The following is a 26,471-nucleotide window of genomic DNA, read 5'->3' as shown; positions in this document are numbered from 1 at the left end:
ATTCTAGAGAATGATAGGATATGCCATTGTGGTTCTGATTTTCATGTCCCTAGTGTTATGTTTCTTTTCATATGCTCAATTTGCATTTATATGTTGTCTTTGAAGATATCTCTGGTCAAATTGCTTGATAGTTATTTAATTCAGTTGTTTTTATTGTGCACTCTAAATGGTTCTCTTTCTATTGTACACACTAGACTTTTACTGCAGCCTTCCCGCCATGATCACTCCTTACAAAGTACACAAATATAAGTTCTTATTAGTCCCAGTTTGAACATTTTACATGTTTTCCTTTATTGTTTGTGCTGTAGGCATCAAGACCATTGCTCAGTTGAAGGCCACAGGGGCTTACACCTGTTTTCTTCTTACAGTTTCATGGTTTTAGTTTTTAGGACTTTCAGTTTGATTTATTTGTTTGTTTATCTGGTTTTTCAGGGCAGGGCTTCTCTGTGTAACAGCCCTAGCTGTCTTTTAACTCCTTTGTATACCAGGCTGGCCTCTAACTCAGAGTCTGCCTGCCTCTGTCTCCTGAGTGCTTTGGGATTAAAGGCCATTACGCCTGGCTCTCTCTTTCTCTCTTTTGTATACATTTTAAAAGCTGTTCTACATATAATATGAAATTTGTATTGAACACGATGTGTTTTGTTTCTGTTTTATTACTGTTCCCCGCAAGGCAAGACCTCCCCCTTGTGATCCTCCTCCTGAGTACTTGAATTACAGGTGTGTGCAATGATAACTGGTTTGTTGTGATTTCTAGGTTGATCACCCTAAGGTTTTAATTTTTATCCTCCTAAGTAAAAAGTACAAGAAATTTTTTTCCTTCCTTTTCTCCACTTGTTTTCCAGTGCTGAGATAGAACACAAGGATTTGTGCTCACTAAGCAAGCCCTTTGTCATTGAGCTACACTGCCAGCAAGTACTAATCTCTAATGGCTTTTAGCTTATCTCCTTTCTCAGTATTACACTTTTCTAGAATTTGACCTCCATTTGTACTTTGAAATATCTCAGACTTTTTTTTAAAAATAATATTCTCCCACTCTTACATTCCAGGGTTTTTAGGTAAGGAATTGTTTTCTTAATGAATTGGTTGTTGAATTGTTTTTTACCACAAAAATTCCAGCGATGAGTCCTAAAATAGACTAGTGTTCTGGTATGTTTGCCTTCCCTCCCTCCCTCCCTCCCCCCCCCCCCCTCTCTCTCTCTCTCACACACACACACACACACACACACACACACACACACACACACACACACCTACACACCTACCTTCTTCCCCTCCCTTTCTCTGCAGAGCCATTGTTCTTAGAATTTATTGATGAGGTGTGTAGGTTTTTTGTTGGTGGTGTTCTGTTTTATCTGATTGAATATTGCTTCTTCAAAACTTTTTTTCTCCTGGATGTTCAACTTCATTTTATATCTCTTAATCAGTCTTTTGTACTCTTTAGTTTCATTTTTATCTAGTCTCCTTAATGTCTTTTCTTGATCTGCTTTAGTTCACCTTCTGAGAGCTTTTTCTTTCAATTTTGATGCTTTTGCTTTTTTTTTAGCTTTTAGAGAGCTTATTTGCTCTGTTGATTTTTGTATCCTTTGTTTTAATAGCGAGAGTTATTTTTTCATAGCTCCCTGTATATGCTGATATCTGGGATATTTTGTATCAGTGTGAATTCTCATGAATATTGTGCATTTGAACTTTATTAGTTTTTGATTTCTGAAATAGAATCTAGCTTCATGTCACAGGCTGGCCTTGAACTGGAAGTCCTGCCTCTGCGTCCTGAGTGGTAGGATTATTGGTGTGTGCCACCATTTAGGTTTGAGTTTCCAAGTGGGATTGTTTTCTGGGGACCATGCATGCACTCTCTAAGAGTGGAGGCATTCATCAAGGTAGTGTAGTGCTTCCTTCCTCTAAGTGTCTGTCTGTATTACATTCCTGTAAGGTGCCGTCTTAGGCCTGTGCATGAGATGTATATAGGTTGACTGGTATTGTTCTAATTTGCAAAGTACAGTTTAACTTGAGTAGTGCCTACAGGGTGTAATGTTCCAGTTTTTTCAAATCAAGCTCTGCCCATTCCTTCCCTTCTGTACAAGCAGACTCCCTTTTCCTTCTCTAGCTCTGTATTCACTGTTCTTACATCTTTTCCAGAGTCCTTGCTTTGCACAGGATTTAGGTTCTGTTCTCCATGTGTTATGGACTCAAGGCTATATTTCAAATATCTTCAAATTCTGCTTTAGCTCTTCGTCTTGTTTTTTATTCCTAACTGTATTATAAACTCTTGTGTGGGACACTCTTCTGATACTGTGTATCCATAACCTCCATCAGGTTGAAGAGGGCATTTGTGTGCTCTTGTTTTCTAGAAACAGTATTATCCAAACTACTTGTTCTATTTGGGGGGAAATGATTGAGTTTGTATCTATTATTAGCTTTTAATATGTATAATCTCATTTAATTTGATGAATTTTTTTATTATTGTTTGCAAGTCTTTTTTTGTTTCTCTTAAGATTTCTAGAGAAATCTGGCAGGGCGTGGTGGCACATGCCTTTAATCCCAGCACTTGGGAGGCAGAGATATGCAGATCTCTGAGTTTGAGGCCAGCCTGGTGTGCAGAGCAAGTGACAGGACAGCCAGGGCTACAGAGAACTACTTTCTCAAAGAACCAGAAAATAGTAATAATTTAGAAATACAATTACGCCTCTAAAAGCAATGGTCATTTTTTTTTGCCATAAATCAGCCCGAGTTATCTGTCTCTCATTTCTTTGCTTGCTAATAGCTTTGAGTATCTGTCTACTTCTGTGTTGTTGCTCACTTCTGTTTATATGGACACTTTCCAGGTGCTCTACAATAGTTTATGCTTATGGTTACTTAGATTTTTGAGCTTGAAATTATAGACAGTGTCACCCTGACCATGATTGACAAAAAAAGGTAATTCAGAAATTATGATAGTGAATATTGTTAATTTAAGGTATTTAAAATATATGTTTTTATTCTTCTAAATTGTCTTCTATGCTGATTTGTTACGTGTTACTTACTATGATTTAGCGTTCTGTTGGCTGAGTGCCAGTGTGCTGTAATAACCACTGATAATCCTTCTCATAAGGAAAGACAAATTGCAGGTGGACACTGACATGAAATGGAATTTCAAACGAAGAAATAACATTTTTCAATATCATTTTTAGTAGTTGACTTTTTTTCTGTAACAAGTAGATTCTGAATCGTTTCAGAAATTATTTTGTGATTAAAGATGTGGAAGGGAAAGTGTTTTCAGGTAGGAATTTTTTTTATTATTAATTAAAGTATTTTTGAGACAGTATCTTTCTGTTTGACCCTGGACAGCCTAGAATTCACTTTGTAGATTAAACTGACCTCAGATGTGTTATTCTCCTGCCTCTGCCTCGTGTGTGCTGGGAATTCAGGTGTGTGCTTAGCCAAGGGCTCTTAATTGTGGATCATCTCCCCCTGATTAGGCAGTTTGTTCATTGTAAATCAGTACCCTTATGTGTGACTTGTTTATGTAGTATTTTTCTACTCCTCCATGCTGTTGTGTTTATTAACAGGCATGTCAAGGTACATTGTTGTTTAAGCACTTAAGTGCAAATTCCGCCTTGTTCTTTAATATTCTATAAATATGTGAGTGACGCAGTGTCAGTTTTGTAGGTAATTTTACCTTTAGCTATAGAAAAAACAAACAAACAAACAAAATTATCAGAATTGAGAATGATTCAGCGAAGTCTTGATACTCTGTAGTGTAAATTCTGCTTGTGCAGCTTTCCCTCCCCACTCCCCTTCGGTGTTTGCCGTGGCATGTATTTAGTCTTACAGACTTGATTTGTGTTTTAATTCTATACCTACGAAGGGCCCGGACCTTCCCATTAGCTTAGCTACATCTCCTCCCACATAAGCCAAGTCATCACCGACACTACTGAAATGGCTCCACATTCTCTTTCTTGTCCTTCAGATGAGATAGAAATTGGAGTTGATTGAATCTGAGTTTAAATCTTGTCTGTTAATCTGTATTTTTACTTATAATTCCTTTGGCCTTTGAGTTAGTTTGCTCATCTGTGGTATGAGGATGAAGTAGGCTGATCCTCAGGAAAACGTTTAGATTAGTGCCTGGCATGGGTTAGGGGACAGGACCACTGCCACACACAGTGCTGATAAAAACAGAAAAGTAGTGAACTAGTTTGTTCATCTTTGACCTTCAGGATTTTCCTCTCAGGGATACTTAGAAATTAGCTTTAGGGGAAACTATGTAAATTCAGTCCATATTATTAACTAAGTAGTTTTCTTTTTTTAAAAAAAGCTACAGAGTGGGGCTGGAGAGATGGCTCAGTGGTTAAGAGCATTGCCTGTTCTTCCAAAGGTCCTGAGTTCAATTCCCAGCAACTACATGGTGGCTCACAACCATCTGTAAAGAGGTCTAGTGCCCTCTTCTGGCCTTCAGGCATACAGACATACAGAATATTATATGCATAATAAATAAATATTTTTTAAAAAAAGCTACAGAGTTTTAAAGTTTCTTCTGAGGTATTTGAAATTTCTGATCTGCTTCATTGTTGATATAGCAGAAGCTGAATTATAGCAATTGGACAGTGCTTGGTTGAGAATTTGCAGTTGACTTGCATTTGAGTCCTGACTCCTTGTTGGCTTTGTACATGTGTCTTTGATTAAAGGACATAAACTCTGTGTCTAGGTTCTGTCTTGTATTGTTACTACCTAGCCTACCTGCTTGCTGGTAGGTGCACATAAACTGTTGCCATCATTGTGTTGAAGCCCTTTAGAAGTACAAAGTGCTCTTTAGAGACATCAATTTTGTTCACCTTATTTTCTGAAAACAAAGCCTTGATGTCTTATGAGACACTACAAATTGAAACACATCCCATTAGTAATAGTTCTATGGCCAAAGGTTTTTCGGGCTTTTTGTTTGTTTGTTTTTTCCAATTGTGAAGGTTTTTAGACATTCCCGAAATAGCAAACAGGTTTTGGACAAGTGCGATTTGTAGCTCTAGATCGCCTGTTCCATCTCAGCTCAAACCAGCCACCTTCATTAAACCTGTGACTAACTCACCTGGCTCTAGTTAATTTGCATTTCTTCTGCATTTATGCATGTTGTTATCAGTATATATGTTCTGTTTGAGTGTTTTGTAAATCATCTTATGCTTTCACATGTTACTCGTTCGTTTTCTCAGCTGGCTTGAAATATTCCAAAGGGTAAAAACATTGCTTCTCCCTCCTCTGCAGCATTTGTGGGAGAGGGTACTTTGTTCAGGTGGTGTCCTTGGGCTGTGGTTGAGTAACTTGCACGCATTTGCCCCAATTTCTAGCTAATTGGTGTATGCCTAGAGTTACATACAGGCATCAAAACAGGACTTATTTAAAGATTTGGTGCTTAATCTGCCACCATGTATTTTAACATAGTCTTAGCTGTTGTATTTGGCTGAAGAAATTTAGTAGATTTTTATTAATTTGAATTTTAATACCATAACATTTAGGGAATTGTGTTGTTTGGGCAGTAATAAACAGTTTAAAAAACTTGAGAAAAAGCTATTCAAGAGCCTCAGTTCTGGTAGTTTTCATTATTTCATTAAATTGTTAAATTTCTGGTGATTCTTACTATAGGGTTAGGTTATCGACTTTGATAAGAAGCAGCCTGTTGCTGATTCATTCGGAAATGACTATATTAAGAAAAAGAAACTCCTTTGCCTTTACTTTAATTGGCATTTTCCTTAAAACAAGATTTTTTTTCTTTGCACTTTAAATTAATGTTTCTTCCACACGAGTGTTTACATTTTATTTTCAGAATTTTTTTCCCTCTAAAACCAATCTGCTGCTCCACTGAGACTCTATTTTGCATCTTCCCCAGGAATGTCACTCTCTGCTGGATCTTCCCCTCTCCATTCCCCCAAAATTACTCCACATACCTCTCCTGCTCCTAGAAGAAGAAGCCACACTCCAAACCCAGCGAGTTTCATGGTGCCGCCTAGTGCCTCCACTCCTGCCAATAACCCTGTTTCTCAGACTCCGTCCTCTGGTCAGGTGATCCAGAAGGAGACTGTCGGAGGGACAACTTACTTCTATACAGATACAACTCCAGCACCTTTGACTGGAATGGTACGGCTCCCATTACAGAGGGAATTGGCACTCTTAGGAAAGCTGCTCCTCACTAACGAGAAGGGCACCCATCATATTGGGAGGTTTATAGAGATGGGAAAACATACTTAACTTTTTTAACTCATTCAAAGGCCTAGTCGGGCCTGAAATTTTATAGCTGAATAAATATTTTTCTTCTTAGACTTTTTAAAATTATTGTTTTTAAATAAAATTTAAAATTATCGAAATAGAAGATTTACAAAGTGATTTTTTTCAGAAAGTATTCTTCTAACAGTTGTTGTCTGAAGTGTTTAGTTCACTATTATTAAAACATTTCAAATGTATCAATTTTTTGCTATCAGATAAAAATTAAACTTTTATAATGGAGAAAAACCGATGATTACATTTTCCTCCTCCTTGCCATTTTAGGTATTTCCAAACTATCATATTTATCCTCCAACTGCACCTCATGTTGCTTATATGCAACCAAAAGCAAATGCACCTTCCTTCTTCATGGCTGATGAGCTCCGACAGGTATGCTTTTAGAAGCTCGGGCAGACACTGATTATTGGCTATGCTTTAGAGCAGGAGAATGGATGTGCAGGCCACTGTCTAGTCTCACACCATCGCCTAAGCAAGGAGATTTAGAACATGGAAGTTTTGTGTATGTTTAAGGAAATCTTAAATAATGTATTAGAGTATGAAATATAGAATTTAGTATTTAAATGTGCTTCCTTTCTGTGCTTTGTGTTCTTTGTTCAAAAAGGACTCTTTACATGGGTTGCTTTGTTTGTTTGTGTGTATATGCATGCTTACTTCAATATATTAGGGAAAGCGTATGGAAGTTAGAAGATTTGTGGGAGTTGAATTTTTTTCCTTCCACCATGTGGATTCTGGGTACCAAACTCAGATTAATGAGGCTTGACAGCAAGTGCCTTTCCTCACTGAGCCATCACATGGAAAGGGTTCTTTAAATAGAGCATACATAATTTAAATGGTTTCTAACCTTGCAATTGTTGCTAATAGTTTGATACAGTAAACTTTTCTTTGAATAACATAACAAAAATTTTAAAGTAAGTTTTATAAAATAGTTTATTTTGTTTTAAACAACTTAGATGTTCTTGATATTTATAGCTTTTTACATGTGCCTTCTCAAAAATATTTTTATTTTGCAAAAGGTTCTCCAAGTGTGTGCATGCATGTGTACGTGAATGAGTGTACGTGTGCAAGTTATTTCTTTTTGCAGTGCTGGGGATAGAATCCAGGACCTTGTGCATGCTAGGCAAATACTGGGCTACATCTCCATTTTCTGTGTAATGATTTTAGAATGAATTATTGATGAGGTTAATAGATGTTTTATGTATTTCATTCTGATTTATAGCACCTTTTTCTTTTAAATGTAAACTCAACCTCAATTATGGTAGCAAGTCTATCTAGGGTTGGAATTTATATATATTAATGTCTCTAGAAATGTTATAGGCGTATTAAAAGTAGTAAATAAAAAATATTATTTAGTTACAGTGAAAAAAAATCTAAGATATCAGAGGCTCTACTTATAATCTGTTATTTAATATGCTTGTTTCTTGTTCTTAGGAGCTGATCAACAGACATTTAATAACAATGGCTCAAATTGATCAAGCAGACATGCCAGGTAAAATGCATATTGATACACCTCCACCCTCACCCCTGGCAGAGGCAGGCTCTCAGAGTTTGAACCAGGACAGCCTGGTCTACAGAGGGACTTCCAGGACAGCCAGGACTACATGGAGAAACCCTGTCTTTGGGGGGTAGGGAAAAGAGAAAAAGAAAAAAACCCACATAAGTGGGTGGGGTGTGTAACTGGATCATATATTAAGCCTCATTTTTTAAAAAATTAATAGATTAACAGCTTATATGCCTAAGAACTTTTAAAACTCCCACTGTTTATACCAGTATCTAGAGAAAGCCTTTTAATAGATTAAACAGTAAAAGCCTTTAATAGGTCCTATATAAGACACAAAGAAGCTTTTTTTTCCCCTGGGAAGAAATACTAGGCTCAATGGAAAGCTTTTACCTGGAAAGTGCAAGCTCTCAGGTCTACTCCCCAGCACTGCAGGCTAAAATCACAAGAAAAAAAAAAACACTGATGAGTTTTACTAAATTAAAACTTAAAAAAAAAAAAAAAAGACCCAAAGACACCTGCTGTAAAGAACTAAAGCTTGAAGCCGGGCGGTGGTGGCACACGCCTTTAATCCCATCACTCGGGAGGCAGAGGCAAGCAATCTCTGTGAGTTTGAGGCCAGCCTGGTCTACAAGAGCTAGTTCCAGGACAGGCTCCAAAACCACAGAGAAACCCTGTCTCGAAAAACCAAAAAAAAAAAGAAAAGAAAAAAGAAAAAGAACTAAAGCTTGGAAGGAGATATTTGCAGTCTGTGCAACTGACAAATAATAGACAAAAGACCTGACCAAACAGCTCACCCGGAAGATGACCAAAGATGAATGTGGGCATTTTATGGACAAACCTTATAGCCAACAAATGTGTCACAAGAAGGAAATAAGGAAATGATCTGATAACTTGTCAACGTATAGTAGGCTATATATAGATCCGCATGTTCTCAGTGATGATAGCTTAAATTGTTGAACCTGCAGCTGCTTTAGAAAATTCCAACTGTATATCTGTATACCATTTACCCAGCACTTCTGATTCTAGATCAAGGTAAACTTTGGTCGTTTCAAGAAAGCACATATAAAACAAGCTAGCAGCTAAAAGCGCATGGGTATGAGTCGAAAACTTTTCTCTATAAAGTTTGGACATGACACGAATGCCACTTTTACCTCTTCCATTCAAATCTGTACTTCAAGCCTTAGCCAGAGAGAGCACTCAGGCAAGAGAAAGAAATAAAGGCATCCGATTAGAACTGCAGCTCAGAGAGTTTGTCATACTTGCTATAAAAACAGCAAGACTATTCTAGAAAAGTTCTAGAATAATATTCTAGATTCAGCAAAGTTATTGGATACAAAACCAACATTCAGAAATAGCTTTTTCCACGTAGCCGATAAATAACAAATAAGCATATACCAGTGATGGAATAAGTTTAACAAAATAGTTTGAAATATTTGTCATGGAATCCCTGAAAGAATTTGGGATGCAATGGAAGGGTGCCCTACGTTTGTGGACTGGAAGGACAGTGCTATTAGGATGTCCACACTAAGATACAATGAATAAATGAGTAGAACACCCCCCCAAAAAAAAATGTTTAGGAGCTGGAGAGATGACTCAGAGGTTAAGACCATTGCCTGCTCTTCCAAAGGTCCTGAGTTCAATTCCCAACAACCACATGATGGCTCACAACCATCTGTAATAGGGTCTGGTGCCCTCTTCTGGCCTGCAGGCATACACACAGGCAGAATATTGCATAATAAATAAATAAATAAATATTTTAGAAATGTTTAAACTATCCAAGGGTTTGCAGTTCATGTGGTTTCTGTCGAATAAAGACATCAGTAGAACCAGCACTGCACAGGACATATTATTCCTTTCTAGAGATTTGTTTCTCAGTGTTATCGATTATCTGTGGTTTCCAGAGCTGTAGAATACATTCTATAGAATCAGACACCAATAATGTGTGATCCTTTAGGTAAAGCACAAATGTTTTTGCTGCCTTTTTCACCCTTGGCTATGGTACACTGAACCCAGAGCCTCATGTATGCTTCTTATCACTGAGCTACATCCCCAATCCTGAATCTGTAATTTGGTGCTTAATGCCAGGTGGCGTTTTAACTCAGGTATAAAACAAGTACTGACTGATTCAGTGTTACTTTCAAACCTGTGTGAAGTGGAGCATGAAGAACAGATACATATAAATAGTATTCTGATTTTTACTATTTTTTATTTGAGTGATTTATATAATTTCCATAATGAATCAAAAGCTATCTTACCAAGCTATCTTACCCAGCAATCTTACCAAGACTTAATTTATGTCAAATCCATAAATATACTGAACAATTTCTACACATTAGTGATGTTGTATTAATGAAATTGAACTCTTACTCTGGAGAAGCTTAGAGACAAGGAAATATAAACAAAGTTTTTGGGTTTTTTTTCTTCTTCTTCTTTGAGACAAGGTTTCTCTGTAGCTTTGGAGCCTGTCCTGGAACTAGCTCTTGTAGACCAGGTTGTCCTCAAACTCACAGAGATCCGCCTGCCTCTGCCTCCCGAGTGCTGAGATTAAAGGTGTGCGCCACCACTGCCCAGCAGGAAATACACACATTTATATAAGACATTATACACAGAATAGCTGTTTCAAAAGCAGAGTTTGTCATAGCACTGACTCTTAGACTCTAAAGAGAGAGTTGCAAGGACAGTTGAATTTGCTAATCACTAATATAGGAAAGGGGGCCGTGCCTGAGGATAGTAGGAAGTGTTTCAGAAAGAACCAGCCCTTTGTTACTTGAAAATTAAGACTGTTGAGAGTGGGCTAAACTAGGAGAGTGCTCTGTGCTCAGGACTGGGCAGACTGGAACTGGAGCTCAGAGAGCTGTGTTCAGTGAGTTCATGAGGAAGCTTGAATGCAGCATAGGGGCCTTGAAATTCATTAGATCCAAGAGTAGTGTATCACAAGTTCAGCAGACTGAAGGAAGGACGGAGCTAAGCATCTTGTATTCATAACCTTTTTGTTCTGTGACCATTTTCAGTCATGCATAGCTACCACACACAAATTCAAAATGTACAACTTCTAAAACCAGATAGAATATGCTATGAAATCCCTGTGTATTGAACAGAATTTGTCTTTTCCTTGTATATTTGTTTGGTGTTAAAACCATGGTAGCCGTTAAAAGGTTGTTGCAAATACTTGCTATAGCTGATTTCCCTCTTGTGCCTTCACCTGACTATTTTAAATACATTGTCAGCACTGGTTTATGTACACCTCTTCTTAATTACTGGAGCAAGCATAGTTTCCTTCCGTTGTTCTTTCTTGAGCCGGAGGTTTTTAAGAGTTTGGTGCCATCTGTCTTGTTTATAGGTACATTCTTGCATACTGATTTAATGCTGCTTATTTCAAATTTCTTTATACTCTAAAGATAATGACAAATCTTTGTTTTTATTAGAATAAAAATGTATCAAGTAATGACTCATTTCTGGTAATTATTTCTGAAAACAAAAATCCTATATTTTGCTACCAGGAGACTGGAAATAACTTTGAGCATGTGAACTTCACTTGTGCATTGGCTACTTTGTAAGCTGGTTTACTGGTACTGAAGCTGTACTTAGTTTTATAGACTTGTAAGTTCTACACTGTGTTCTGATACAGATCTATTAGGATTTGTCAGTGAATATCGATGGATTTGATTTCTCTTATATTGTGAGTGATTTATGAATGAAAATTGTTTTTCTGTGACTTACTCAGCAGTCCCCACAGAAGTTGACAGCTACCATAGCCTCTTCCCTCTAGAACCACTGCCACCCCCAAACCGGATACAGAAATCAAGTAATTTTGGGTATATCACATCTTGCTACAAAGCTGTAAATAGCAAAGATGATCTGCCATATTGCCTTCGGAGGATACACGGTAAGGAAGATGGGTCTCTCTGTCAGGAGTGTATTACTTGAACTAAGATTGTCCACACGCTCCTGGAAACAGGGCTGTATTTATCACACCCGTTGGAAGACAAAGAAGATTTCTTTTCCTTTACTTCTATTTTTGTTTTCTTTCTTTATCCTTTCCTTTTTCCTTTCTTTTCTTTCTTTCCTTTCTTTTTGTCCCCAATTGAAAATTGATGCCTTACAGGCAAAATAAACCATTTTAGAAATTTATATTTCTCTGTCATTTGTGGTTGATTATAGTAGAAAATTTTCTTCTATAGGTTTTCGTCTTGTCAACACAAAGTGCATGGTGTTGGTTGATATGTGGAAAAAAATTCAACACTCAAATATTGTGACTCTGCGTGAAGTGTTTACCACTAAAGCATTTGCTGAGCCCTGTAAGTAACTGGTCCTGTGGTGGTTCTGCTCATGAATTTCACTGTCTCGAGCTGGACTTCTGTGATGTGTGTTTCTGTTTTCTTGTAAGCTCTTGTGTTCGCATATGATTTCCATGCTGGAGGAGAAACTATGATGAGCAGACACTTTAATGACCCTAATGCAGATGCCTACTTCACAAAGAGAAAGTGGGGTAAGAGAGATGTGAGCAGACTATGCTTTGATGCATGCTTTTCTTCTGGGGAGCAATAGTTTTATATTAAAATATATTGAAATTTATTCTTGTCATTTTAAGAACCCTACTGTACCTTTTTTAAGGCATCTTAAAGAATTGGGATTGGTTTGCAGCAAGCTAGGAGAGTGTATGTATTGACTCAGATTTTATGTCAGTATGTTTTTTGTACCCTGTAAACATAATTTGATAGTCTTACCATCCAGTGTTCCTATGTGATAAGTTTTGAAACTAACTTCCCAAAACATATGCTTTTGTTTGTTACATGTCAAGTCAGGTTTTAAGTAACTTTACTTAAATGAAGTATTTTTTTTTCTGCTCCTTTTCTAATATTTAAAGTCATTTTCTATTCCAACTATTTAAAAAAAAAACCTAAAAATTTGTAATTAGAGTCCAAAATGTGCTAATTTTGAGGGGAAATGATACCAGAAAAAAATACCAATCCATTTTGAGATGTCAAAACTTACATTTTTGTGTATGATCTCACTTTGTAGTGTAAAGCCAAAAATGAAGCGCATCGCATTGGTAGCTGTGCTTTAATCCTAAGGTTTTCTTGAATACAAAGCATAATACTTGGGTTTGCTCATAATTGTGCTTTTTGCACTCTGACAGCTGAAAGGAGAGAGCTGTGGTTACACAGGCGTTGGACAGTGTGGTCCTGTCTCTCTTTGTCGGGTCACACAGTGGAGGATGTGGTACAAAGATGAATATGGTTATGGCTCGATTTTACTTTAATAACAACCTGTGAAGTGGCTGGCTTTGATTTATAACTGTCTTAACCTGAGCACGGTTGCCATTTGGGCTACATCATTTGTTTTGTAGTAGCTCTTTTATAGTGCAGGTTGTTACCTGCCTATTGGATACCTCTCTACCTCATCTCTGATGCCAGAGAGATCTGCAGACATTACCAGTGTTCTCTATTGAGAACTACTCAGAGCATTTTGCCAATTTAAAATATCTGTATTCTGTTCTTATATTTCAAACAATATCTCAGTGTTTACATTTTCTCAGAATTAGTCCTTCCATTTTGCACTCCCCCCCCCCCCCCCCCATTTCTTGACAGGTTCTGTGTAACAGCTCTGGCTGTTCTGGAAGTCACTCTGTAGGCCAGACTGTCCTCCAACTCACTGAGATCTACCTGCCTCTGCCTCTGAGTGCTGGGATTAAAGACATGTGCTACCACCACCACCCAGCCCATTTTACACTTCTGTAACCTCCCATAATACACCATACACACATGAATGTCTATTGTTTTCTCTTACTGTATGATTATTGTTTTAGCAACTTATTTAAAAAGGTGAATTTGTTAGAAGTGCATTATTTAGAAGATGGGGATGATGTGAGATAGAGAAATTATATTTATCTAGACACATTATGCATATATACATATTATAGAGATCATATATAAATTATAGAGATTAAAATTATGTGAAGTGATTGGCACAGTTAGAATTGAATCTCACGGGATATAAGCCCTATGTGTTTGCTTCAAGTCCTCACTCCTATAATCCTAACACTTAGGAAGCTGAGACAGGAGGATTGCCACAAGTTGGAGGGCTACACCATAAGATTCTGGTCCTAAAAACAGAATAGCTAGGTATAATAGCTGGTGTAATCTCAGCACTTAGAAGGCAGGGGCAGGCAGGTCTCTGAGTTCAAGGCCAGCTCATTCTCTTTGTAGTAAGTTCCAGACAGCCAAGGCTACGTAGACTTTGTCTTAGAGTTCTTTCCATGAGACTGGAGAGATGACTCTTGTTTAGAGCATTGGCTAATTCTTCCAGAGGTCCTGAGTTCAATTCCTAGCAACCACAACTATCTATAATAGAATCTGATGCCCTCTTCTGGCCTGCAGATATATATGCTGAGCACTAATAAATAAAATTAAAAAAAAATAAGTAAAAAATTTTTTTAAAGTACAAACTTCTTTTCCTGGTAGTGGTGCTTTGGGCTAAACTGCAGGTTTTATGCATGTTGAGCTGTACACTTGCACGGCTCTCCCAGGTCCTCTGACATGATCTTATCAACTTCTGCTAAGAGCTGTTTGGAGAATTCTAAGTCATCTTTGTAGAGTGTAATGTCTTCATTCTATCCAAATTGAGATGAAATGGTTCGTTTTATATGTACTTATTAAAAATGTTGTAATTACATAGTCACTATTTTTTTATTCATGATTTTTGAAATAAGGTCTTGTTTTGTGGCCCTGAGTTCTTATGTAGACCCTCCTGGCCTGAAACTTGGAGCAGGCATCCTGGTTTGCTTCCTGAGTGCCAGGATTATATGCAGATGTCATGACACCTGGCTTGTGCTTTCTATTTATTATAATTATTTGTAATTAACCATTTGATTTTCACATTTTTAGCCTCATTCACAGAAAGTTGGTTTACAACCATGTGGCTATAAGATTATGTTCAGGGAAATAATTAACAAAATCTGAATTAAGTTTTTATGTCTGTCACTTAGTTAAATATTGACATTGACCTAGTAGGTATGATGAAAAAGCAGTTTAAAAGCTGGGGATGGGGGCTGGAGAGATGGCTCAGAGGTTAAGAGCACTGGCCGCTTTTCCAGAGGTCCTGAGTTCAATTCCCAGCAACCACATAGTGGCTCACAACCATCTATGAGATCTGGTGCCCTCTTCTGGCGGGAAGGCATACATGCAGACAGAACATTGTATACATAATAAAAAAATTAAATAATTTTTTAAAAAAGCTGGGAATGGAACTCAGTGGCAGAGCTGTTGCCTAGTATGTGTGAGTACGTAGGTTAAATTCCCAGTACCACAAAACAGACAGACAAAAAGACTTAGAATAAATAGTTGTTAGAATAAAGACAACTTCTTAGAATAGTTTGTTTCATCATTCTTAAGGATACTGCTTTTTAAATTTTTGTTTTTGTTCAACATCTATTTGGTCAAAAGAAATAGTAGTGAGATCTCTGCTACTTTAACTTTATAAAACCCATAATCTCAATTTTAGAAACACTTGGCTTATCTGTTAGGTTTTTACTGTTCTGAACGTGCATAAAAATTTATTTGCTTTCTAGGCCAGCATGATGGACCACTTCCCAGGCAGCATGCTGGACTATTACCAGAGTCTCTCATTTGGGCATATATTGTCCAGCTGAGTTCTGCTCTGCGTACTATTCACACAGCAGGTTTGGCATGTCGAGTAATGGATCCAACCAAGATTCTGATAACTGGCAAAACAAGGTACTTAGCATTTTGAATTTTTTTGAATCTGGGTTTCTGTCTTTTTTAAATTTATTTAATTTTGAGTCTACAACTGTTCTGCCTATATACATGTATGCATACTACATGTGCTTGGTGCCCAGGGATGCCAGAAGAAGGTATTGGGTTTCCTGGAATTACAGATGGTTGTGAACACTTCCGAAGTTTAGCAAGGTATCTGGGAATAAAGAGACAGTATCAACACCACTTTCTCGTAGAGACATCATTCTCAATATGGCCGTAAATCATCCTTAGACTGGAAGAGCTTCAAAACTGTTCCTCAGTTTGCCTGTTTGTTTGTTTGTTTGTTTTGTTTGATTTTTTTTTTCCTTTAGCCTTTGATTTTTTCAGAGGGTTTCTCTGTGTACCCTTGGCTGTCCTGGAACTCTTTCTGTAGACCAGACTGACCTTGAAGTCACAGCCTGCCTCTGCCTGGGATCATCAAGTTGCTAGATGATTGTTGTTGGTTAAGTTCCAAGCATTGAGAATAATACATTGAGGAAGCAAAGACCTTAACTTCACCTAACTTTTTAGTTGTTATAACTTTTTTGAGAGTTGCTTGAGCAGTGCAGCATACAGAACTGAATATTGTAGCTGGACCTTGGGGTTCCTATCTATAGTCTCATTATTTGGGCTGTAACATAGAGAGACCTTTTGTGTGCACACCCAGTAGAAACCAACAGCAGTAAAGCCCAGTGGTGTCCTGGTCTGTGTTTTCTGTTACTTGCCAAAGAAGTTCTTGACTTTCTGAGCTTAAGCAATGACATTAGACTGTGCTGTGACACTTTCCCCTTAGTCTGGTGAAGCCACGAAGAGGTTTTAGTTAATGTATGTAATATGCTTGGAACAGTGCCAGCTGTGTCTTTAGCAAGTGCTGGGAAGTAAACAGTTTCCTTTCATGAGTAACTCAAAACAGCTTTATCATCCTGACTTTTACAGCTACAGTCACGCCATTTACTACCTCTCAGTCTTTGTTTCGTTATCTCTGAAATGGTTGTTTTTGTGGGTGAGGAGGATGGAGATGAAAGCTATAGTTATTAACATTTTAGGTTTTTTCTTAGTACTAGGAAATGTTAAATATTCATTAGTATATACTGGGAGAAGTATAATTATTTTCTTTGATTTTTTTTGGTCCTTACAGGTTGCGAGTAAATTGTGTAGGAGTTTTTGATGTTTTAACATTTGATAACAGTCAAAACAATAATCCTTTGGCATTAATGGCTCAATACCAGGTGAGTAAGAGTTTTAATGGGTGTTTAAAGCTTATTTTGTTTTTGTTCTTTAAGTTAACCTTGGTTTTAAAGTATTCAGGTTTTAAGTCTCAATTCATTCTTGAGTGGTGTCTTAACCTCTGTGGTTTAATTAGTGCAGCCTTACTGTTGAAACAGACAGAATAAATAACCATTAGTCCAAGCAGAGACTAGCTGTTTAGCAATGAAATATATTTGTCTCAGTCAGATGAGTACATTATATTAGATGATACTACTTGTTTTACTTTTTCAGACCTACTAGTTTACTAATGCTGTCTCACTGTATTATTTTCAAAGAAGTGACATCAGAGCACCCTGTTCTGTGTTTTTCTTTTGTTGCTATTAAGTTGTCACTTCTTGCATATTACCAGAATTTATTATTCTCTAAATTCATTCTGTTACTGAATCAGTATTCAGACTCCACAGTGTTCTTAGCTATTTTGATGTTTATTTCCTTACTAATATACTACTGTGTAGAAGTACAGCAATCCCAACCCTGAATCTGGGATTGTAGTTCAGTGGTAGAGTGGTTCTTAGCATACTCCAGGCTCTGCATTTGATCGCTAGTACTGCAGAAAGCAACAGAGAGACTGTCACTGTGAGGAGTAGTAGGAGTAGGTACTTATTTGGATTACTGTGTAAATACCTTGAGTATTTAAAGTAAATAATTTATTTATTTTAGTCCATTTGTCATGCAGTGCTTCACATTGAGATCTGTAACTGTCATTAAAGTTGATTTTTAGGCCTGGCGTGATAGTGCACGTCAATAATCCTAGCATTCAGAAGGCAGAGGCAGGTGTGAATTTGAGGCCAGCCTGGTCTACAGAGCGAGTAACAGGACAGACTTCAAAGTTACACAGAAAAACCCTGTCCCGAAAAAATACAAATAAATAAATAAATAAGCTGAGTTTTAGTTCTTTGTGTAAGAAGGAAGTCATATTTATTTGTGTTTAGACGATTGTTTACCCGAGGTTTGGTGCAAGGCAGAATGGTTTCATCACATGAAGACATACTTCCCCTTGTTCTCCTCTTTTCAACTTTTGTTTGTTTCAAAAGAAAGTTTTAATTTACTTTAGTGTAAAACAAAATTTCAGAACAAAAAGGTAAGAAATAGAATCCTATGTAGTCTTCGGTCTTCAGCCTCATGAACTCGTCTATGGCCATTGAACTACAAGCCATGCTGTCTGAGGTATAGTGGCACTTTTGCACACATTTTATGCACACCTTTTCTATCTTAATTCCTCTTGGCTGTGCCTGCCTTACCAGGCTGCCTTGGTTGGTACTGGCATCTGCTAGGCAATGTAGGGAAGAATTCTGATTCACATGCACACACATCTCCAGAAAGCAATTTCTTTCATCTAAGTGTGGTTTATCCCATCAATTTTTTGTGGAATGTTAATTGTTAGTGACTTTTCTTCTGCTGTGTTATACTTACTAAGTAATTAATTGGCCTAATTTTTTTTTAATCCCAAAAGTGACTGATGAACTAGGTGTGGGTAGGTCATGCCTCCAGCTATACCACTGAGGAGGAGGTTGGAGGTCAGATAGTGAGTTTGAGACGAGCATAGTCTATCTTAAAAGTCAGCCAAAATTGTAACTGAGTACTACTAAGTACTAATGACCTGCTTATGTCTAAGAAAGTTGTACCACTACATTTTTGGGTAATATTTAGAGCCAGTACTACCAGAAACCTAGAAACTTTCATCCATACTTAAAAATGAAGCTCATGCCTTAGATTTATCACTGCTGTTTTTAATAGAATTGTTTTTTTTTAATTAGTATTGGACTACGAACCATACATATAGCCCTATGTTTAACCTTCAGCACCAAAAATATCATTTATGAATATAAAATAAGACTAGTTTGAATTTTATTTTCTGAATCACTTTTTTTTTTGCAAATGGATACTATTTCACATAATTTATTGTGTGATACTTTATAAAAGGGGGGAGATTACCTTGAATTACAAGTGACCGACTATTTTATAAACCTGGGCTTTTTTTTTTTTGTAAGTCAGAAACTGCTTTCATTTATAAACTCTATCAGCTTTCAGCCAGTTTTCACTTTCTTTATTTTTTAGTAAAATGAATTTATTGGGTTTCTTTCCATTTTTTGTTGTTGTATATATGTAGGTTTTTTATATAAATTATTATAATGAGGCATAGGAAAGATTTAAAGATGGTCCCAAAGGGGGCATGTATTGACAGGAGAGGGCTCAGCAGAGAGGGGTACATTGTTTCTTGTAGTCTATTCTCATAGTCTGTTTCAGATACGTGACTAGAGACTGACTTTCAGTCAGATAGACTTAAGTAGAGCCATAGATAGAATCAGAGACAGAAACACAAAACCAAGAATCAGGAAGAAACTGAAAATGATTTGGGGGGATACATCCTGAATTCAGCAAGTGGAGGCAAAACCTGATGGAGGTAAGAAGCAAAATAATGAATACAAAATCATTTAGCTGAAAAATAAGGTTAAAAAAAAAGTTCCCAAGTTTCTAATGCCAAAATCTCTTAACTAATGAAGACTTTTTTATTAAAAAGTAAATTGTAACCTAAACTGGATTATATCATGTGTATATTTTATTTCTGAAAGTGAATGTTTCCATCCAGAGTCACTTTTAGAGAGGAGGGAATATTCAGAATAGACATTTGTTTCTTTAAAACCTCATAGTTCTCCAACTGCCTTGGGCCTTTGTTTTCACATAGGGAATAATGAAGTATTCTAGGAAGGAGGCATCATATGGGATGGGGCCAACTGAGACTTGTTTCAAAGGATAGGAGGCTATCTTTGGCACAGGCTGCTAACACGCTGAGTACACTGGATTGAAACCCTGTAGACATGCCCAATATTCCATATTATTCAAAGCTAGAATTTCTGTAATTTCATCAATATAACTTGGGACGTTTGCTTATTTTTAAGGTGACTGAAATGACTCCTGGTCATTCGTAGCACCCTGACCAGACAGGCATGATAATAACACCATCCTGTGCTACTGCCTGGGCCAACTCTGGCATGAATCCCAGACTTCTTCCTGCAAATTCAAAATATTTTATAAAGTTAGTCAGTTTTCCTGATCATAGAAACTCATGTGTAAAATGTCAGATCCCACAGTAGTAGTTTTGAGTAAAATGTTGAGTTTGAACAGTTAAGTGTTTTTAGTAATGCAGTTTGGCCTCAGCTCTATTTAGATAGCGTGTTAAGGATAGCCATCTTGTGCTACAGTTCACTGATGATTGCCTTACATTCCTGGCTTCCCAGACACACTCATTTCATACCTTTTCAGGCCACTAGAAACATTATCAGTAGGGACTTTGAGAGATGCTACCCCCTAGAACATATCCCTAATGGATAACACCAAAATGCAGGCAAGGAGGAGACCACAGGGCATCATTTTTGTTTGGTTTGTGTTTAAGTTCCTCGGGTGATTTTAGTGTATGACTAGATTCGCAAACTCCCGTAGTAAACTGATGCTTGGGAGATGAACGTTCATGCACTAATTGAGATGATACTTCAAAATTTTAAGCATTTATGGAAACCCTCAATAGAAGGCTGGGCGGTGGTGGCACATGCCTTTAATCCCAGCACTTGGGATGCAGGGGCTGTCGGATTTCTATGAGTTCGAGACCAGCCTGGTCTACAAGAGCTAGTTCCAGGACAGGCTCCAAAGCTACAGAGAAACCCTGTCTCAAAAAAGAGACTCTCAGTAGAAATTGCTTCAAATGTATTCCATGCGTAGAGCAACTACATTCTTCTAGGAAAGTGATGGTTGTGTTGCAGAGGGCTACTACTGCGGGGGACCATTCTGTTTCATGGAGTTGTAATAAGTATGGGAATCTTTTGGGATCAACAACCCTTTTACAGTGGTTACGTATCAGATATCCTAGGTATCAGATATTTACATTACAGTTTCAACAGTAACAACATTAAAGTTATGAAGTAACAATTTTATGCCAAGTGATGGTGATTCTTTAATCTCAGCACTTGGGAGGCAGAGGCAGGTGGTTTTCTGTTGAGTCCGAGGCCTGCCTGGTTTACAAAGTGAGTTCCAGGACATTCAGGGCTACACAGAGAAACCCTGTCTTGAAAAACCAAAAAGAAAGAAAGGAACGAAGGAAAGAAAGAAATGGAGGGAGGGAGGGGAAAGGAAGGAAACTTATGGTTGGAGGTCACCACAACATGAGGAACTATTTTAAAGGGTCACAAAATCAGGAATGTTGAGAACCTGTGTTTTTGAAGGAAAGCTTCAGGGTAGCTCATTTTAAAAACAAGAAATAAGAGAAAAAAAAGAATTCAAGGCATATTATATTTGTGAACAAAAAAATAAGTGTTTTGGGAAACAAAGACACAGGGTGTTGTTGAGGTCTGTGCTATTTTGATGTTTTATGATACATGTGCTCTGAAGTCAGGTGAGTGCTTGCTTGTAGTGTCTTGTCGTAACATTCACATGGCCATGTTGGACTCATGAAATGAGAAACCTATCTGTTTAGCACAGCATTCCTAGCACGTAATGGCCTCCCGTTCTGTGTAACAGGGGAAAGTATCAGCTGTATTTAAATTTTCAGAATAAAAATACAAATTCTGTGGCAAGCTAGATGGCTCAGCAGGTGAAGACATTTACTGTGTAAGCCAGGTGACCTGAGTCAACTGGAGCCATTGTGAAGGTGGAAGGAGAAAACTGACTTCAGGGTTTCTTGCCACCTATAACACATTGCTGCCGCTCCCTAAAGCTGTTAAAGCAGCAGTCCATAATTGGAATAGTGGTGTTTGTTAAAGTGTGGTCCTTTCACTAGGAGACTTGGAAGCTCTAGATATTTGGGGCTTATGCATTAACTGAGACTGTGAAAGAGTGGCTTGGAAATCCTTTCTCAGGTCATAGTGATTCTAACAAGTAACCATGCTGAGAACCTGCCCTGAGCGCTCTCTCTGTGTGTTTATGATGTGCTTTTCCTGTTAGGAGTTTGGTGTTCAGTGTATTGAAAGTGTACCTGTGAAGTAGAAATTAAGTTATGTTTATTCTCTCATGTCAGCAAGCAGATCTGATATCATTAGGAAAAGTTGTGTTGGCTTTGGCTTGCAACTCTTTGGCAGGAATTCAGCGAGAGAATTTACAGAAAGCCATGGAATTGGTGACAATCAACTACTCCTCTGACCTGAAGAACCTCATCTTGTAAGTGTTAACATATCATGAAGCAGAGTGGTCCTCTGTAATTAATATAGAGCTTTCCATAGGAGTCTCCCACTGTTTAGAGTCAAGCAGACACAAAACAGCTGCTGATGTCCTAATCTTTATTGCTAACTATATATTTCTTACAGTGAATTCATAAGCCAGTTTGTTTCAATTAGGCACTTGGTTGGAATACCCTTTAGAGTTTTATGGACACATACTCACCTCTAGCTCTTGGGTTACATTAGTTATATTTCAAGAACACCACCACCATGTATGTAGCTCCCAGTTAAGTCATGGACAGTACAGACAAAACATTTTTGCCATCTCTCAAGTTCCCGTGGCCAGTATTGCTCGAGTTAGTGAGAGATACTGTCGTGCAGCCTCCTTCACTGTCCAGTTATGTATATGAACCTCTGGTCCAGGAGTGTAATTCAGAGAATGGAAGAGTCCAGGAAATCTTTAAGTTTGGAATGAATTTGACTTAAGAGAAACCCATTGTGGACTACTATCACCACCGAAGGACCCCTTACTAACCTCTAGTGAGAATGTCAGAGGGAGGGCAAACAACCTTGATTACAGCTGAGTTAATTTAGGGGGAAAAGATGCTAAGACAACTCTACTTTCCCTATTATGTTCTAAAAGCCATTAGAATTTATTGATCCTAATCAATAGTCTCTTTTAGCTTTCAGTGATCCCTTCTGCTCTTTCTGTGTAGCCCTGGATGATCCAGTTTCTTTTTGGACCAGCCCTGGGGTATGGAACTGGGGGATGGAGGATGGGGCTGCCCACCTGTTCTTTGTTAAACTGGCTTCCCTGTCTTGCTTGTGAGACACTGGAAGCCAGTGCTTGCCTGGGACCTAGAAATAATCAATTAAGATGATGCAGCTTTTGGGGCAAAAAAAGTTTTTAGTATGATTCTAGTATTAGTTTGCAAAATCCAGATTGTTCCGGACAGTTGCAGAATATAATCTCTAAATACTCCCTTTTGAAAAGGTAGGGGCTGAAGGTAGTAATTAAATTCACTTTATATTAACAATTATTGAAAGTAGATAATGATGTGTGAGGCTTCGTATACAGTTCTTTTTAGGTACTTGACAATGCATAGAAAAAAGTAGTGAAAGCCATCCTTCACTAGTGACAACATACTAATGTCTATAGAGCTAAATAAGGCACTTCTGAACTTCTTGACATGAATTGCACTTAATTCTATAATATCTCTGTAAATGGGGTATCATTATTAGCTCCATTTTAGAGACAAAACTGAGGCACAATAAGGTAGAGTAGGTACTTTGTCAAGGTGTAACATAGCTGCTAACAGGTTTTAGTATGATTAGATAAATGTAAATATCAATGCTCACAGTGGATAACTAAGATAATTTGTGTGGTTATAATCATTCATCTACATATCAAAAGAATGTTTACTATATGCCAGAATGTGAGGATACTTTAATACGATATCATTACTTCCATCCATCTTTAGATACTTACAAAAGACATTTAAGGGACTGGAAACATGGCTCACCAGTTAAGAGTGTGTGCTGCCCTTGCAGAGACCTGAGTTGAGTTACCAGTGCCCATATCCAGCAGCTCAGAACTACCCGTAACTGCTCCAGGGGATAAAATCCTTCTTGTGACCTTGATGTGTATCTGCACTCAGGTGTCATACCTCACCACCACACAGACACAAAGTTTTAAAGAAGATGTTAAAGATAAAAGCAAGTGAACTGTTTGCAGGCAATGATAAGGCCTGTAATGACAGTTTCCTGAAGCATAGCTGCAAGGAGGTGAGAGAAGGACTTCCCTTTAGAGTGAGTAGTGGCCAAGTGATTGACCATTACTGTATTCTGTAGGCAGCTCTTGAAAGAGCAATACTTTCTCCCTCAGTGATGATGGAAGAAGTGAACTGGTCCCTTTTTGCTCTTAGAGCTCTCTCTATATAGAGTTCTTGGAAGTGACAGGTGACACATGAAGTCATAGAGCAGAGGACAATTTCTTTTGGACTACTACATTTTTACACAATTTAAGATTCTTTTTTTTTTTTTTTTTTTTGGTTTTTCGAGACAGGGTTTCTCTGCGGCTTTGGAGCCTGTCCTGGAACTAGCTCTGTAGACCAGGCTGGTCTCGAACTCACAGAGATCCGCCTGCCTCTCCCTCCCGAGTGCTGGGATTAAAGGCGTGCGCCACCACCGCCTGGCTCTTAAGATTAATTTTTTAGACTTAAAAAAAATATATTTTTGGTTAGTTGCAATGGCATGTGCCTGTAGTCCAAAGAGTATGAGGCAAGATGCTCACTTGAACCCAAGAGTTTAAAACTTGCTTGGGCATCGTGACAAGCAAGACTTATCACAAAAATAGCAGCAGGTTATCTTTGAAGAACTGGAGGGGAAATTCCCCACCCCTCAGCCTTCCAGTGTTTCACACCCTCAGATTTCACAGTCATTACATGTAGCACCATTGAAACAAAGGGCTTAAGAGTGGAAATGGGTAAGTGTTGCCCTCTTCTACTTAAGCTTTTCACATCTGTAACCTTGAACACACAGGGAAGAGCTATCTGGACAGTTAAAATATTCCAGGGAACAGAAGTAATACTGAAGTTTTAAAACAGTTAAATGTTTTCAAATTATGAACACAGATTATAGTGACAGCAACATCTGTACGCCTGTGGCTGTGTTGTTCTTAAATTGCACTGGCCATTCATGAGATTCTTCTCTGTCTTGATAGGTACTTGTTGACTGACCAAAACAGGATGCGGAGTGTAAATGACATCATGCCTATGATTGGTGCTCGGTTTTATACTCAACTGGATGCTGCTCAAATGAGAAATGATGTCATCGAGGAAGACCTTGCTAAGGTAGAGTCTGGTTACAAGTTACCATGTAAATTGGCATACTACTCACTGTGCCAGCTGGCTGGGACTACAATTCTCTTGTCCACACTGGGTGTTAGTTTAGTCTCTAATGAATATCCTATTCATTCTTGACTTTACTATAATCATGTAACCAAAGTCTTGATTTTGTTTAATATATTTTAAATACTTCCTAGAATTGATCAGTTGCATAATCTCCCTGAGTATGACTGTATACAAAATAGGCATATGTGTAAGAGTGGAACCCAAAAGTGTGAGTGTTAGAATTTACTGCATAAGAATAATATGGGGGCAGAAGTACCATTTTAAAAACTTTCGTTTAGCTAGAACATTAACACTCTCTCTTTTTTTAAAATGTCTTTATAGGAGGTTCAAAATGGAAGACTATTTAGACTTCTAGCAAAATTGGGAACAATCAACGAAAGGCCAGAGTAAGGATTTACAGTATTTACAGCATGTTTTAAAACCAAAGCAAATAATTTGCATAAGGAATGAATGGACTACCTAATGTTTTTATTTGGAAAAGGAAGAAGTTCTTAATGAAGTGACCTTAATACTGCTAGCCATAAAAGAACTGTTTCAAGCCACAGCCCAAGTGTGGTTGTTCTTATGACCTTGTATGCCATATTAGAAATCAGTTGTGTGTGCAGATAAGGGAAGGCGATAGCAAGTACTATCTCATGTAGGAAGCCTGATCTCATCTGTTTATCTTGGTCAGTTGGAAGACATTAGAAATCTCTTGGCTGTAGCATTTCTCTGCTTTTCTATGAAAATGCATTTTTATAGATCGTCATGTTGTTAATAGAGGAACATCATCATTTCATGCTGTCCCAGTTCAGCCTTGCTTTTAAGTTAGAGTTATTAGACACAGAGTGTGTTTCTGCACTTTGTTAATTCTTGAACCAGGCTGAACAGAGTTGTAGTTGTGACTGTCTCTGGTCTCACAGAGGTAGACGATGACTGGTGCAGACCACTGCTTATGGGCTTTCTTTTCTCCCATGGAATTAGAACCTACTCACCTGCTTTGTTTTTTTTTTAAGATTTATTTTTATTTTACATATATGGGAATTTTGTCTGCATGATATCAGGCATTACACGCATGCCTGGTGTCCGAGGAGGCAGAATATGGCATCAGATTGCCTGAAACTGGAGTTGTGAATCACTGTGTGTTTGTGGGTTCTGAGAATCAAACCCAGGTCTCCTGTAAGAGCAGCCAATGCTTTTAACCACTGAGTATCTCTCCAGCCCCACGTGGCTGTTTTCAAAATGAAGATTCTAAATTAGGATTCTCTCCCAGTCATCTTCCTAAGAAGATATATGTGTTAACCGGTTCTTGAAATCTTGTTTATAGCATTTTCATGTCTTCACTCCTGTACGTCAAAATGTGACTCTTCTGTTCTGTGACTTTGTCTCAGTATTTAGCTCACCCCTATTTTTAGCATAGCACTCTTCACCATCCTAACGCGGATGTCTGAGTTCTCTGTTCTTGGGGTTGCCTTGCTGAGAGTGCATGCCATTCTCAGTGAAGCAGAAGGGAAGCACAGTGGCAGCTCTTCTGGAGTTTTCTTAGTTGTTCCCTTGGGGTCGGTAATTGTTCCATGTAACATCAGTTTTCTTCAGCACTTCACAGTGAACTCTGTGTCAGAGTTAGGAAATAGTTTGAAAAGTCCATGGTAACCTAGCAGTTCAT

At 37.9% G+C, this 26,471-nt stretch overlaps 1 protein-coding gene across 5 annotated transcripts in view; it reads left to right on the top strand.

Annotated features, from left to right (window-relative positions):
- The window catches only part of Pan3 (poly(A) specific ribonuclease subunit PAN3), a 115,004-nt gene that overhangs the window by 81,093 nt on the left and 7,440 nt on the right, over nucleotides 1-26,471 (top strand). For 3 of the 5 annotated variants that reach the window (XM_075972039.1, XM_075972057.1, XM_075972075.1), the window contains 11 exons: nucleotides 5,852-6,099; nucleotides 6,508-6,612; nucleotides 7,672-7,729; nucleotides 11,466-11,627; nucleotides 11,923-12,039; nucleotides 12,129-12,230; nucleotides 15,312-15,477; nucleotides 16,637-16,727; nucleotides 21,776-21,915; nucleotides 24,637-24,766; nucleotides 25,148-25,212. In XM_075972039.1, the coding sequence (XP_075828154.1) occupies nucleotides 5,852-6,099; nucleotides 6,508-6,612; nucleotides 7,672-7,729; nucleotides 11,466-11,627; nucleotides 11,923-12,039; nucleotides 12,129-12,230; nucleotides 15,312-15,477; nucleotides 16,637-16,727; nucleotides 21,776-21,915; nucleotides 24,637-24,766; nucleotides 25,148-25,212 (1,384 nt within the window). The remainder of the gene's footprint in view (nucleotides 1-5,851; nucleotides 6,100-6,507; nucleotides 6,613-7,671; nucleotides 7,730-11,465; nucleotides 11,628-11,922; nucleotides 12,040-12,128; nucleotides 12,231-15,311; nucleotides 15,478-16,636; nucleotides 16,728-21,775; nucleotides 21,916-24,636; nucleotides 24,767-25,147; nucleotides 25,213-26,471) is intronic. The other 2 variants (XM_075972048.1, XM_075972067.1) reach the window with 1 other exon arrangement.

Source organism: Microtus pennsylvanicus, chromosome 1 (assembly GCF_037038515.1).
Source record: "Microtus pennsylvanicus isolate mMicPen1 chromosome 1, mMicPen1.hap1, whole genome shotgun sequence".
NCBI classification, from domain to species: Eukaryota; Metazoa; Chordata; class Mammalia; order Rodentia; family Cricetidae; genus Microtus; species Microtus pennsylvanicus.
This window is presented reverse-complemented; position numbering and strand designations above follow the sequence as displayed.